This window comes from Haemaphysalis longicornis, unplaced genomic scaffold (genome assembly GCF_048455015.1).
Source record: "Haemaphysalis longicornis isolate Haplotype H1 unplaced genomic scaffold, Haemaphysalis longicornis Haplotype H1 scaffold_2, whole genome shotgun sequence".
In the NCBI taxonomy this organism is placed as follows: domain Eukaryota; kingdom Metazoa; phylum Arthropoda; class Arachnida; order Ixodida; family Ixodidae; genus Haemaphysalis; species Haemaphysalis longicornis.
Window position 1 is genome coordinate 235,756,652 of NW_027526295.1, and position 13,577 is coordinate 235,770,228.

Consider the following 13,577-nt stretch of genomic DNA (forward strand, 5'->3'; position numbering starts at 1 on the left):
ACCCAGCAGGCTTTTACGCATTTCGTGTGGAGATGCAGCACCTGTTTTATCCGTTGCCTCACGAGCACTTGATAAGTTGCGAAAAAGATACTAATTCAGGACAGCAATGAAGTCACGTTCAGAAATAATGCGGTCTTCCCAAAGAAAACTTTTTAAAACAATTATGGTTTTATTTGTGCTCCACAGTTGTTTCGTTGGGGCAGTGTCTTTTTGGTCAAAGGGCGGGGGCGGGAACAGTAAGATCTAGAGTGACGCCAGCACTAAGCAATATTTTCCCGCGAAAAGTTGACAGACCATTGGAACGAGACTTATACGGAATACGACACGTGTTCAGGTACGTGGATGATTACTTGGTGTTTGTTGATCGCGCACACTTAGCGCGCTCTGTGACCGAGGTCTTCAAACTGTTTAAAAAGGGGTTTGAGGGATGTAGAAGGGGTCATTTTAAGCGGGCAAGCCTCTAACTACCCCACTGCCGGACAGGTCGACCGTAACGGGAGTCTTTCAGCGCTTGGCAAATGCGAGAACAGCTCGAGGGAGATGTGGGGTTTAGTTTTTTTTTTTTCTGAATACAGTATAATTTAAGTGTGCTCAGACATCTTAGTCACTCATCAATGAGTGGATTTTAGGTCTTTCCTTTGTACTGACTAAGCCATGGTTTCAATCATGGTAGCAAACTGCCCCAGGTTTAGTAATCAACAACAAACTACATTTAAAGCGTCCTTTCGGCGGGGGAAGAGAAGGAGGGTGGGCTAATTTCTATAACGAAAATTTGCCGCCCAAGCGTATCGTTTGTTTAATTTAGCTGCCCCATTCGTTCATTCGTTTTTTGTTTTTGTTTTTTTACAGTAGTGGTCAGTAATCATCTTCCCAATCCGCCTGTCAGTTTTCATTGCAAGACAAAGACCTCTCCTACGTTATCCAAACCATTCCTGTCTTGCGCTACCCTAGTCGATTATTTGCCTCTGAATTTTTAAAGCGAAGCTTTACTACTTTTGGCCAGCGATTTCGTGGAGCGTGCGCAAATGACCTTTTGACCGCAGACACACCCCCGGCGACACACCCCTCGAAGCGCATCGCGTGATTCGCTGAGCCCGCTGTTGCCGCCTGCGGGAGCCGACAGAGGTCGCCACCGCCGTTGTGGCCAAGGCAGCCAACCACCCCCGCAGCCTCCCATGCATGCGGCTCTGGGTCTTTTCGGGCAACGTGACTCGTCTCGCGCCCGGCGAAGAGGAACGGTGCGTTCGATATGAATGAACGCCGCGTTCGCCCGGCCTCCTTCTGTGACCGTTGCACGGAACCGAACGGCTTTGTGACGTCGTCGGCCATACAGCTAAATCAAAGGTTAACCAAGTGAAACAAAGACTGAACCAGACTAAGCCAAGTTTTTGCTTTGCATATCCAAGGTTAGCGGGGCTAAGCCGCGGACATTTTTTTACTTCATCCCTCGTCTCTCGGTAGCCACTCTGTGACTCTATAACATGTGGTCAGTTCTCCTTATTGCATGCCCAGACCATGTCCGCTTCTTTCCACTCGAATTTATTGTCTGGCATGGGATGCTCGTTTTCTATTAACAAAACTTGTTGCTGAGCTAATTGGTACATACTTTAAGAAAGAAGAAAATATGGTGCAAACCAGACATGGACGAAGAAAACAAGGTAAGACATATATGGTGCCTGTATATTACCTTGTTTTCTTCGTCCACGTCTAGTTTGCGCCACGTTTTCTTCCTTCTTATCGTTTTCTATCCCTAAGCGTTACTCCTATCATCTTTCGCTCCATTGTTCGTAAGGGCGACCTAAGTTTTCCTGAAAGGTGCTCAGTAAAGTGCCATGTTTCTGCCCCTTAATCCTTTACCGGCATTATGCATTGGTTGCACACCTTTCTTGAGTGACAGAGGCTCATTATTTGAGCGTGCTCGCCGAATGACCCCCCCCCCGTTCCCGTTCGTTATCTCAACCAAATTCTGTACTGCTTCGGTATCATACATCAATGTTGCACATAAACCAGACCTGTAGGAATAGGAACACAATTTTTTAATGAAGTTATTAAATATTTCGCTCACAACTGTGTGCGAAGGTGACACAATGGATGTGAAACGTACGTTTATCACACGCCTAAAGAATATTCGCCGTAAGCCATCGTTTTTTTTTATTTCAAATGAAGCTAATCTCCGTAGCAACGACTGCAATAAATTCATACCACGTGCCTTCCCCGGGCTACGTTTCTGAAAGAAGCTTCGGAGAAGATTGCTATGCAACCACTCACGTCGAAACACACGCCATTTTGAAACTGAGGAAACGCACATTTAACGCTAAATAAATCTGTACAGCTATAGTTTGATCACTGGTGCCAAACGTGCCATAATTTGTTTTAGTTTTTCTTGTTACACCAAGATCCGCCTGTTTTGGCGAGCGTATACGCTCCCGTCTAAACTCAGAAAGCGACGCCGACAGACATGCGACGATTCGGCACGGTGCGATTCGCATACAAATAGGGTGCATCATCTCAGTCTACGTGTTTTTGTGTGTGAATCGTCCCCAGTGCGCACACGTGCAGGCCCGCCCTGTTGCCAGGGCTGACGGCAAGCCCATAGCACCCAAGGTTACAGAAGCGTGAAGAAATGCTGCGTGGCGCGGCAGAAGTCCTGGACAGCTTATAGCCAAGCGACCGCTGCCGAGACAAAGCTTCATACATATTCAGAAACGGAACTAGTACGTATGAGTCAGTGGAGTGCAACCTTGCGGCCCGACACCCTTACGGGTTTCGCTACTCGAAAGCATCAACGTAGCTCGACGTCACGAATGGCCGCAACCACTAGGTGCCGCCACCACGCCCTCACGAGTGCCGCCTCGGGGACAGTTCCGTACACAGGGACACGTTCGGCAATTACGGCCGCTCCAAGGGCGAGGACGCTTCGTGGAAAAGCCGGTCGTGATTTGGGTCGCCAACAGCGAAAGACACGCCCGAGGCGAGGATGAACGGCACACTGCGACATAGACAAAAGACACAAGGAGAGAGAGGAGAAGGACACGATTCAAAACTGGCGCTCGGAGTAAGCGGCGTTCGCCCGCCAGTTCCCAGTCAGGGCCACCGATTGAAAACACGAGAGACTCGAAGTACAAGGGCGCAACAATGAATTCGCTAATGAATCGCATAAATGCGTCTGATTTCGCGCGTGCGCGCATAAACATTGCAACGGCCGGGGGCAAGGGACAGATTGCGGACAGCGCGGCAACTCGTCTTCGTTTTCGTTTGTTTGCGTACTTGCTCTCTATCTGTGATAGCGAAGCTACGCCGACAGTTTTGTGTCGTCTCGCTTTTGCACGTGGGAGAGAGGGAAAGTTGTTGGGAAGAGGAAAGTCCCTTCGCGTGGACGACTTGCACGGCATCGGTGCTGGCCGCGACTCCCTCGTTTAGTTGAAGGAAACACCTTGACTGCGGCTAGCGGGACAGGTGAGCGTCTCGTTCATTCTGCTTGGCTGTTGGCTGCTCCAAGGCTACTCGAGCAGCTAATTTTATTCGAACAATGACGAATAACTGTGGTAAAGAAAAGCTCCTAGGCATTTTAAAAAGTACTATTTTATGAAGAGCTGAAGCTAAAGCATTTTTAAGTCGCACCAACCCACACCCTGAACTAGCGCTTTTAACGAGATGCTTACATTTACGAACGACGCCCGCCGTAAAATTGAGTGTCATTTCTTGGAAAATACATGCATAGCATTGTAAAGCAGCCGATTCATTGCAACAGTGGCAGAACGTGTAATAATTTAATTACTTTATAGTTTGTCTACTTCAATCACGAACGGTTGTTGGGAGCTCCAAATATCTACAAATTCCCCATGTTAAGTTATATGTTAAATGATCACTTAACTCTATTATTATAAATTACCCCAAAATATAATCACCATACTTAATTAAAATTACTATATATGAGTAGTGGTTTTGTGGCCGAACGTGATACACTTAGTGAACTTAAAGAAAATTTGCTTTGCCTGTTTTATGAATGTGAGGCAATGTAATTTCATTCTATTTCAATGAAAATAAAACAACGCCCTGTTCTGCTTTGTTGTTTCGCTTTAAGCAGTTCATTTTTGGTTTACGTGATTACAAATAATGACGTTATTGTAATTGGGTAGGAAGGCTAATTTTCTTCTTTATTTCTTATTCTAGACCATTACCTTGAAAGCAACATGCTTCTTTTCACCGTGGTTGTGCTGGCAATAGTCAGTTACGGTGAGTTCTTTCTTCCCTTATTTTTCGTTCTAGTAATTAGGCCTGCTAGCCGTAACATTTCTGTGCTACATGTGTTTGTAAGGACTCGCTAAGTGTGGTGAAGTTAATGTTTTCACAGGACGTCAATGAAGAACAGACGTACATGCGAATATGCCTGGGCAGAATACCACGAATTTCGATTACAAGTGTCGATAGTCCTACTGCTCTACCCTTGTATCTCATCCAAGCATAATGCCGCATGTTTAATGTAAACTGCGCCCAATTTCCTCGCCGGTTTCACTACCGGGAAATACAGTTTTATGGCTTTTTTGGTTATCGGCGTCTTTTTATAATAATTCACTCAGCCAAACGCACGGTTGGCTAATCCGGCATCTGTGTGTATTTGTTTGAAGACTTTGAAGTATAGGCGCTTGCTATTGCTGTTGTGTTGTTGCGGCGGGCTGAACACTCCTTTGGAGTTTTTAGCAGCCACTTCATCGCGTTTACGAGAAGGAGAGACGAATTTTATGGGCTCCTAATCACCTCTTATGTCGGAGTAAGCAGTTGTCCGTGTTTTGACACGTAGGAGCCACTTGAAACAGAATAATTTCGGACTTCCATCCTGCCTCTTCCTATGCCTTGTATAACTGGGAGAAATTGGGTTATCTTTTAAAATCTCACAACGCCACACGCATATGCAATCGTATAGCATGGCGACATCCATGCCTTTTCGCGAAGCCTTCTCCCGGAGCCATGAAGCCATGTCGTGATTAAACCGTTTTTCTTTCCGTCCCCCAGCGTCATCAGCATCCGTCAGCGATGCGAATACTTTCGTGGATGCCGTCTTCCGCGACAAGATGCCGCTGCTCGTGAAGGGATCGGCGCGGATGTTCCCTTACGCTTCGATACCTGACTTTAGATTCAAGGTATTTTTTGTGTGCTTCGCTTTGACTCAACGTGAGAATGAGAGTTTATCCGACAACGTAGTTGCTGTTCTGGGGTAAATTTTTGTCGCTGAAACTGACGTGCTCTTGAAGAAGCACTATAAGAGAAAAGAGATCACTGCGGATAATTTTTTTTTTTTTCGTAACGTGTCATGCTGCTTGGCGATTCACAGTTCGCAGCGAGAATTGCCCCACCTGCGGCTGCTTTACAGCGAAGATGCTTCGCGTGCACTCACGCATGACCACAGGTGTTCAAGAATGCCCTGACGAACCGCGACCTGAAGGTGAACATGACCCGTGGCGAGATCCGCGGATTGGACGAAGCCCTGTACCGAGCGGGTGACTGCCAGGCGCCCTTCCTACGGGACGGACAGACCGTCGTCACCTGCCGCCTCGCGTTCCGCGGACTTAACACCACCTTCGTGGCGCTGGTAAGTACCAGTAACCAGAATCGGGTCATACGCCGCACCATCTGACCTGCGGCACGAGTATGCGCTGTGAAGAGTGTTGATGCCGGGGTTGTGTGTGGGTCATCAGTCGAGGAGGTTGACGCGAAATGCTGGAGCTTCTACGACACGTGTAACTACAGATAGAAAGGGAGTTTTTGGGTATGGTCTTAGCAAAATGTTTTCAATGCTATTCGTGACTGATTGCATGTTGCCAATGCCAGCACTAGGATTCTCCAGTAATTTCCCCTGTAGCAGTACCTATCTGGAAGACCCAACTGATCCTGGCACCGGAGGTGTTTATTATTATGCTTGAAGGATGATTTCAACGGAATCCAAATAAACTTTGCCTATCCGTGCATTGATATATACGTCCTAACCTCCTGTGAAACATTCAAAAACCGTCATTCTTGCTATCAATTTATCTACAAGTATTGACTACACTCGACGTCCTTCCACTTTAAACACATAACTTGCACCCCTTTCACAGCTCTCTATCCTGCCTTTACTCATTCTTCTGGTACCGATTCATCCATGTTTAGTGTTTTAAGGGCGAAGCCCCTTAGGAGCTCGGGCTGTCGACGTCTAATGTCGTCGTCGTCGTATCTCGTCTCATGTAGTCGTGGTACTGAAACACTGGGACACTCGTTTTCCAACGCCTCGCGCTAGAACGTTTCGTGCTTCAAAGACACGAGACTTCTACAGCAAAGCTGTGTCTACTCCCCAACGGTTACGTCCCCTTGGGCAAAAACGCCAAGGCGGGAAGATTCACTTATACACTGCATGCTTCGCCCCTCCCCACGTTTGACGTTAGTAAAGATAGCCCGGGATTTTCTTATACACTTGAGCATGACAGTGACTTACCTTTCCAACGGCCAGACGTCAGGGAATCTCATCAGTAATCTTATGGAATCAGTAATCTCATGGAATCAGTAACCTGAGTAATCAGTAAACTCAAGGAATCTCATCAGCGTGTCAGCTTACTCCTGCAGAACCACGCTCATAAAAAGCAAAACTGACAAACGGTGGCTCAGTATCACCAAAGGCGTGCGCGACAACGTCGTCAGCGGGAAACTTCTCTCGCTCTCTCGCTATCTCTATTGATCGATTGCGTATTGTGCGCGTAGAAGAAGCATGTCTGCTTTTTACATAACGACAACTGTAATCGCAAGAAGCAACCGCGATAGGCATGAGCAATTATGTAAGCTCACTATATATTTTTCAAACATATAACAGCCCCACCCTGCCCAACCAACTTCTCTCGCAGGCCAAGGGAGACACCCTGGTGGCCATCTGGAAGACCATCTGGGTGAACGTGCTGGTGAGGGACACCTTGGCCCAGTTCGAGGCGAACGCCCCGGTGGGCAGGGACGGCACCTTGCGCACTTTCCAAGTCGACGATTTCAAGTTCGACACCACGTACAACAGCGACCTGAGCTTGAACGAGGGCCGCCGGGAGAAGTTCAAGGAGGAGATCGAGAGGCGGGTTCGGGAGGAGCTCATGCACCTCCTGTACAACGACTACAAGGACCAGCTGCGCAGGGCCGTCGAGTCGGTCACCTTCCCCAGGGTTTAGCGCCGCTCTCGCTCTCGCGTAACGAAACCGCTGTAAACCGCGAAGCCATTCTCTTTCAGTGGCAATCATAGCTCATCAGCGGTTCGGACAACAGTTGAACCTTGTTAAAATGAAGTCCTCAGAACTGTAAACTTGGTTCGTTATAGGCGCTTCTTTTTTAAAAGCGACGATAATTTTCTCTCCTCGCCTAGCAGTTAACGCCCTAAAAATTTCAAATAAAGCGGGACTTCAAATTAACCAATGTCGCTGTAACGAGGCTTAGCTGTATGCCTTCCCACCAAGGATCGCCCATCCCTATATTCACCATGCCATCTGAGGCCCAACATAATGCATTGCGTCTGACTTGAAGACGGTTTGTGACGCCCACCAAATAAGGGTACATTAGAGAGCGACTGTGTGGCTTAAAAATGCAGTGTATAAATGTTCCTCCCAATAAAAAAGATCTATATTTTCTCTCTTCTGTGTATCTGATATTTCAATGCAGAGTTATGGTTAGTTTTCTTCGTTTACTAGGGGATATTGCAGGCATGCTATGTTCGGATAGATTCCTAGTAAGGGTGTGCGAATATCAAATTTTTCGAATACGAATCGAATACGAATATCTAGCTTCGAATATCGAATCGAATATCGAATAATTAGGAGGGATGTGGCATTCGAAATCAACTTTTTGATTTCTTTGTGAATTTTGAGGAAAATTAGCACAGCAACTGGAAATTCTTCTGTGATAACACCATAAAAATATCAAAGTAATATTTTGAAAACTTTTTATTTAAATTTTTTTTTCTATCCCCCTTGTATCGAGATCGAGCGGTCTATAAAGCATGATAGCAAACTTGTTCAAACTGCTTTGAATTTCCAAATGAATGGACGAGGCCATGACAGTCTTAGATTTATTTATTAGAACACAATTTTTTTTTAGTTTTCAGTTTTTCAGATGTGAATTTACGACAGGCATATAGACAATGAATGACTATTTGAATAAAAAGATTCACAAAAAGTAAACCTGAAAAACTAAGAGTGTCACAACCTGAACTGTTCATCAAGGAATGGAAGGCAAAAAACGTAATCAAAAATAGACCTGCAGGTCACGAAGATATCACTGGAACAAGCGACGCAGGGGGCAAAAAAAAAAAACTGTTTTGAGAAGACGGCTTCCGAATTTGCAACATAGATTAACATAGATTTCATTCCCCAAAAGTTGCTAGGGTTGTAGCCTTTCACGTTCTTTTGAACACGGTGCTTCTGGAATGCCTTGCCTTGAAATTGGAGTGCCTTTTGCAGCCTTTTTCTTTACATAAAACATTGTTTTCAGCTTCTCTGTGAAAAGAACATAGTCCAGTTCGCGGACCTAACGGGGCGTACATTGCTTTCAATGCAAAGTAGGTTAGCTGGTTGCTTGTATTGCACTGGACAACTTCCCTCTGCTGTGTTGCGACCATGGTAACAAGTTAAGCACTCTTTTTTTTTTTTACTTAGATTTGAAAACTGGGTTTTGACTTATAACCTTGCCTGGAGCCGCAGCTTGCGTGCAGGCGTTCATTGCCAAAAGACACAGATACAAATGAGCTACTGTGAAGCTTGGTATAATATTCTGCATAAGTCCAACTTCAATACATGCACATTTTTTTGGTGCTCTTAAAATTCAGGCCATCCAATATTCCTCGCAGCACAGCCAATATGCACGAAACTATAGTTGTATGCATTGGTAGTATTAATTTTCCTGAAAAATCAATTTTCAAATTCAACGACAGTCAGGGACATTTTTAACGCCGTCAACCCGTTTTTATTCCGAACTCACACCTGTTTGCATGATTACTCGAAGTGCACGGGAAACGTTGCGCAAAAAAGCGATATGGCTCGCCCGCATCGCGGCGCTCGTATACCGCAACATGTCATGCTTCGTTTATCCCTGACCAGGCCCGTCAGGTCGCTTTTAAGATTAAATCTAATGTCAAAGGCATTAATTGCAACTACTGGCGTTCACTCGTACCAGGTTGCGCAGTTAGGCGATGCTCCAACGCGCAGCGGCTACGCCGTGCGCACCGAAGCTTTTGACGCGTCGGCCTTCTCTTTCCCAAGGCTAGCGAGCCTACTAAGCGTCTAAGCATCGCAAATAAGACTAAAAGTTCACTGCGCGGACTACTATCACAAGTGCGAACACCCCGTTTTACCTTCCAGGGTAAAGTCACGCGCACCACGAAGCGTTCGATGACCTCCGCCTTTCGAGCCACGCAACTTCCCGTAATACGGCTTGGGATCTCAGGCATTCCCATCGCGATAATGTCCGTGTTGAATACCACAACAGATGCGATGATTGAACAGAAACTTGGCCGAGCGAAGCAGTAAATGACTTCAGAAACGCGCACTACGCAGTTCAGGCGGCCGCCATCTTGCATTGCCGCAGCAACGCCCGATCAGAAGGGCCGCTCCAGCGCGCGCTGACCTGGAGGCCAACCGCGCTTCAGCATCTGTTTCTGGCTACGTTTGTACGCCTTTATTTTTGTGCCATTCGTGCGTTTGCGAATGAAGGAAGGTAAAAGAGACGGTAAGGGCAGGAAAGAGGATCGCTCGGTCGATCCAATAATACCAAAATGGCCGCGCCCAGTGGCACCATTGCGAAGATACAGTCAAACCCGTTTATAGCGAATTGCAATATGCACCGCGATTAGTTCGATATATCCAATAGTTCGATATAGCAGAACCCGCCTATAACGAACTTATTGTTACAAGTTCGCAATCCGCGGCCAATCCACATCTCAATCGCCGCTCCGAGACCATGCATTTCGGCGGCCATTCTAGGCGCGCCGAGTTCGATATATCGGATGTGAACTTCGTTAAAAGGAATATGTTTCCCATGTATTTCCGTAACTGAATTATTTTTGTTCGATATATAGCTTATTTATTTCTAGCCGGGTTCGTTATAGCCGGGTTTGACTGTATAGCGCTCCGAAAATTGCAGTTTTTTCGCCAATTTGCGCTGACATATTGTCACCGCGGCTGGCAAAAGTATTCTTTACACCACTTTGCGACGGTTTTCGGCGGAAGCACTTCGCAAACGCACAGGACAGAAAACATAGAAGCCGAATGTGTGGCTTTCAAAAAGACGATGTTATTGCCATTTTTCCGAAGTTGAAAGACGCGTCCCCCCTTGAATTAATCAATCCAAATATTCGATAGTGGCCGATTATTCGAACCCGTTCGAATATTCGAAATATTTCGAATACGTATTTTTCGAAGAGAATACGAATATAACATTTAATATTCGAGTGATATTCGAAATTTTCGAATATTCGCACACCTCTAATTTCTAGTAATTAGTTATTATCGGGCTTAGATCAGCCGGTGGTTTTTTTTTTAGAAACATTAACATAGCATGTGTCTTAGAAGCCAGGCAAATATTAGCACCCCATTTAACAGGCTGACCAAGCACGTAGCATGGTGAAAGGAAAATTGGCCGATCAATCGGAGCGATTTCTTTTCACGCGCACAAAACAATGTGTTCGTGGATAGCGCCAAACGTGAGCAGTTAAAAACAAGTCAATGCCCTACTAAAAAAAACCGCTAAACAAAGACCGTCGGTATAGCGACAAAGACCGTTTTGTCGCTATACCGACGGCGGCCACATCATTGAAGGTCTAATCCGGCTACGTGAGTTAAAGCTTTTATTATTTATTTATTTATTTATTTATTTATTTATTTATTTATTTATTTATTTATTTATTTATTTATTTATTTATTTATTTATTTATTTATCCTAACGGCCCGGGCAATACATAGGGGGGATTAGCTTACAACCAAGAAAGAAAACACTTCTTGGCAGCAATGTTTGGAAAAATAAGGCATGCGAACACTAAAACTGACGTTAAAAAACAAAGAAAACAAAAGAGCCATAACATAGGAGCCAAGCGTCGCAACAGGAAAAATTCACGAACAGAAAACCGCAATACATCAATAAGCATCACATGACTTCATTTCCAAGGAAGGCTAAAAGGGCAGTTTGAAATGAGGACGTCTCGGTTAAGTTGGTTACGTGTGATGGAAACGAATTAATTCCATTCGGCGATACTGAGCAAGAGCGGAGAATTTTGATAAATGTTTGATTTGACTAATTAATGCGGTTAATGCGGAAGCAACGAGTGGCCATTGAGCGTAAAAGCCTGTTTCGGCGTAAGCATTGGCATTGGCAGCCGCAAAACAGCTCACTGGTAAGGGTTCCATAGCGTGAGGCGTTCCATGGCGCGAGCCTAAGCGGCGTTAGGGAGAGGTGGCCGTCCACGCCAGTACACCGCAAATGAAGCAAGGGAGCGGATGGATGAAGGCAGCCAAACGAGCCAACTGACAAGCAGAGAAATACACCATCGTCGTCAACTCTCCCATTACACGGCAGCGGGGGGTCAGACAAGCGGATCAACGCGCAGGAGCGTTTAGGCGGACCACGAATCATGATGGGGGCGAAAAGCGAAAAGGCCCGTGTGTTCGAGATTTCGGCGCACGTAAAGATGCGACAACTGGGCTAGTTGGTAATGCATTTGGGACATCTTGAAGGCAGCGCACTTCAACACGAAAAGAGACGACAAACCACAGCGCTAGCCCAGTTGTCACTTCTTCTACAGTATATTTCTTCTACATCGGGCTCTTTTCTTCATCCTAACTGCTGCTACGACCTATCTAACCCTAAAACAGCGCTGTGGTTTGTTGTCTCTTTTCCTAGTGTCCGTGTTGAAGTGCGCCACCTTCAAGATGTCCCAAATGCACGTAAAGATACCCAGATGTTCAAAACTAATCCGGAGCCCTCCACTGCGGCGCGCCTCATCGCTTGTGTTGCATGCTGCTCACACCTTCGTCGTTGTCGGTGTTAGATCATGACGATGATGATTAAGATGCCCTCGATGTTTTTGGCTCGTACCCGCAAGAGGGGATTGGCCAGGCTGAATACATTTGGTTTTATTTGGCCAGAGGACTCGCAGTGCCAACCCGTTCCAAAGGGCATAAGCAATAAATTATCATCATCATCATAATTACCATACGGCTACACGTCGGTTTCTTTTTTTTGTCTTCTCGTGACAATATAATACTGCGTGTAGCATAATCGTTCCAAAAAGCGCGGGAAAATGTCTGTCAACATTTTTGCCTGTGCTACCAACACGACCACCACAACACCGGCAATTGTACATTTTGTTCTGCGCTTACAATATTCTACCTGCCGAGTGCTAAAAGGGTTCATTCGCAACGACCTGCGAGATCTGCTTACATGTATTTAGTTGGTTTATTTTGTCGTGGCCTAGTATTAAAACGATTAATTTAAATACAATACAAATGGTTACTTATAAATGATTAATACGTAAATCGAAGTATTTGTTTATAAATCACAGCTTTCGCACAATCCCAACATTTTCGCTATCTCTCAGCCTGGTGTACATACAGCCTGTATACGCACGAAAGAAACCCGAATGTGAATCAGCGGCTAAGTTAGACTACTGTGCGTGGCAAAGGGGATGTACAGGATGCGAGAGGAGGACTTGAAGATCCAAAACAAGCGAGACGGGAGAAGCAATTACAAAAATACAAGCCGAAAAAAATCCTGGTCAAAACAGTAAGCAACGAGTGTCAGCATTTGCGCCGCTGCTAATGACTTCCTTCGCCCTGCACCGGACGTGCATTATTCTCAACGAATGCCGCGTGCAATAAACTGATCGTATCCGCGTATCGGTGCTCCCAGGCTTCCTTTCCCGGTGGAGGTCATGGCCGCGCGATTTCTTGACAGCTTCGTGAAGTAGGGATGTAAGTGTATCAAAAATACGGTGACGCTTTATTAAACGGGTTAACACGAACGGAAGCCCTTCTCGTGTCACCAAGGTATAACGGGGTAAATAATGCAAAAGAAACATCCGTATTGAATCCGGCTATTCCGATTGAAAAATCAAAAGGCATGTAAAACACAGGATTATTACACGATATAACAAGACAAGATAAATGCACGAGATAATTACCACAGAATGATTCTCGCGTTACTTGCCGCTCATTTTGTGTCGGTGCACAGTGGCTGTGAATGTGTCTGTATAATTTTGTATTACGGGGTTGTTATGATCTAATATCATCGCTATTATATTGCAATTGCTTCTATAATTTTATTGTTTCTGTATTTCTTATTAATTCGGATTTTCTCGCCGAGAGATTACCCCTGTGGTCGATGCAAAGTTTTTTATGGGTTCTTTTGTAATGTTCACTGACACTGTCGATACTTGACGCAGGATGAACCTATCACAAAAGAAAAGTACAAATCCCACTTTCTATTGACTATGGATATTACAGCTCCAGTGCAAGTATTGTAAATTTGTCGCTCACAGCTTACAGTGAACTATCACAAAACAGGTGGTAGCGTAGAATCGACTACCA

The 13,577-nt window shown here is 45.5% G+C and overlaps 1 protein-coding gene across 1 annotated transcript; it reads left to right on the forward strand.

Annotated features, from left to right (window-relative positions):
• Positions 1-3,317: 3,317 nt before the first annotated feature.
• On the forward strand, positions 3,318-7,634 carry LOC144170155 (salivary anticoagulant protein P23-like). Its single transcript, XM_077699759.1, has 5 exons — positions 3,318-3,456; positions 4,174-4,236; positions 5,014-5,141; positions 5,408-5,590; positions 6,873-7,634. The coding sequence occupies exons 2-5, from the start codon at positions 4,194-4,196 to the stop codon at positions 7,179-7,181; spliced, it is 663 nt and encodes a 220-aa protein (XP_077555885.1). The 5' UTR covers positions 3,318-3,456; positions 4,174-4,193; the 3' UTR covers positions 7,182-7,634.
• The last annotated feature ends 5,943 nt before the right edge of the window (positions 7,635-13,577 follow it).

Excerpts from the sequence above, each read along its gene's own strand:
- LOC144170155 (XM_077699759.1), top strand. The coding sequence starts at position 4,194 with ATGCTTCTTTTCACCGTGGTTGTGCTGGCAATAGTCAGTTACG. Across the intron at positions 4,237-5,013 it reads GCTGGCAATAGTCAGTTACG|CGTCATCAGCATCCGTCAGC; the intron begins GTGAGTTCTTTC and ends TCCGTCCCCCAG. Across the intron at positions 5,142-5,407 it reads TACCTGACTTTAGATTCAAG|GTGTTCAAGAATGCCCTGAC; the intron begins GTATTTTTTGTG and ends GCATGACCACAG.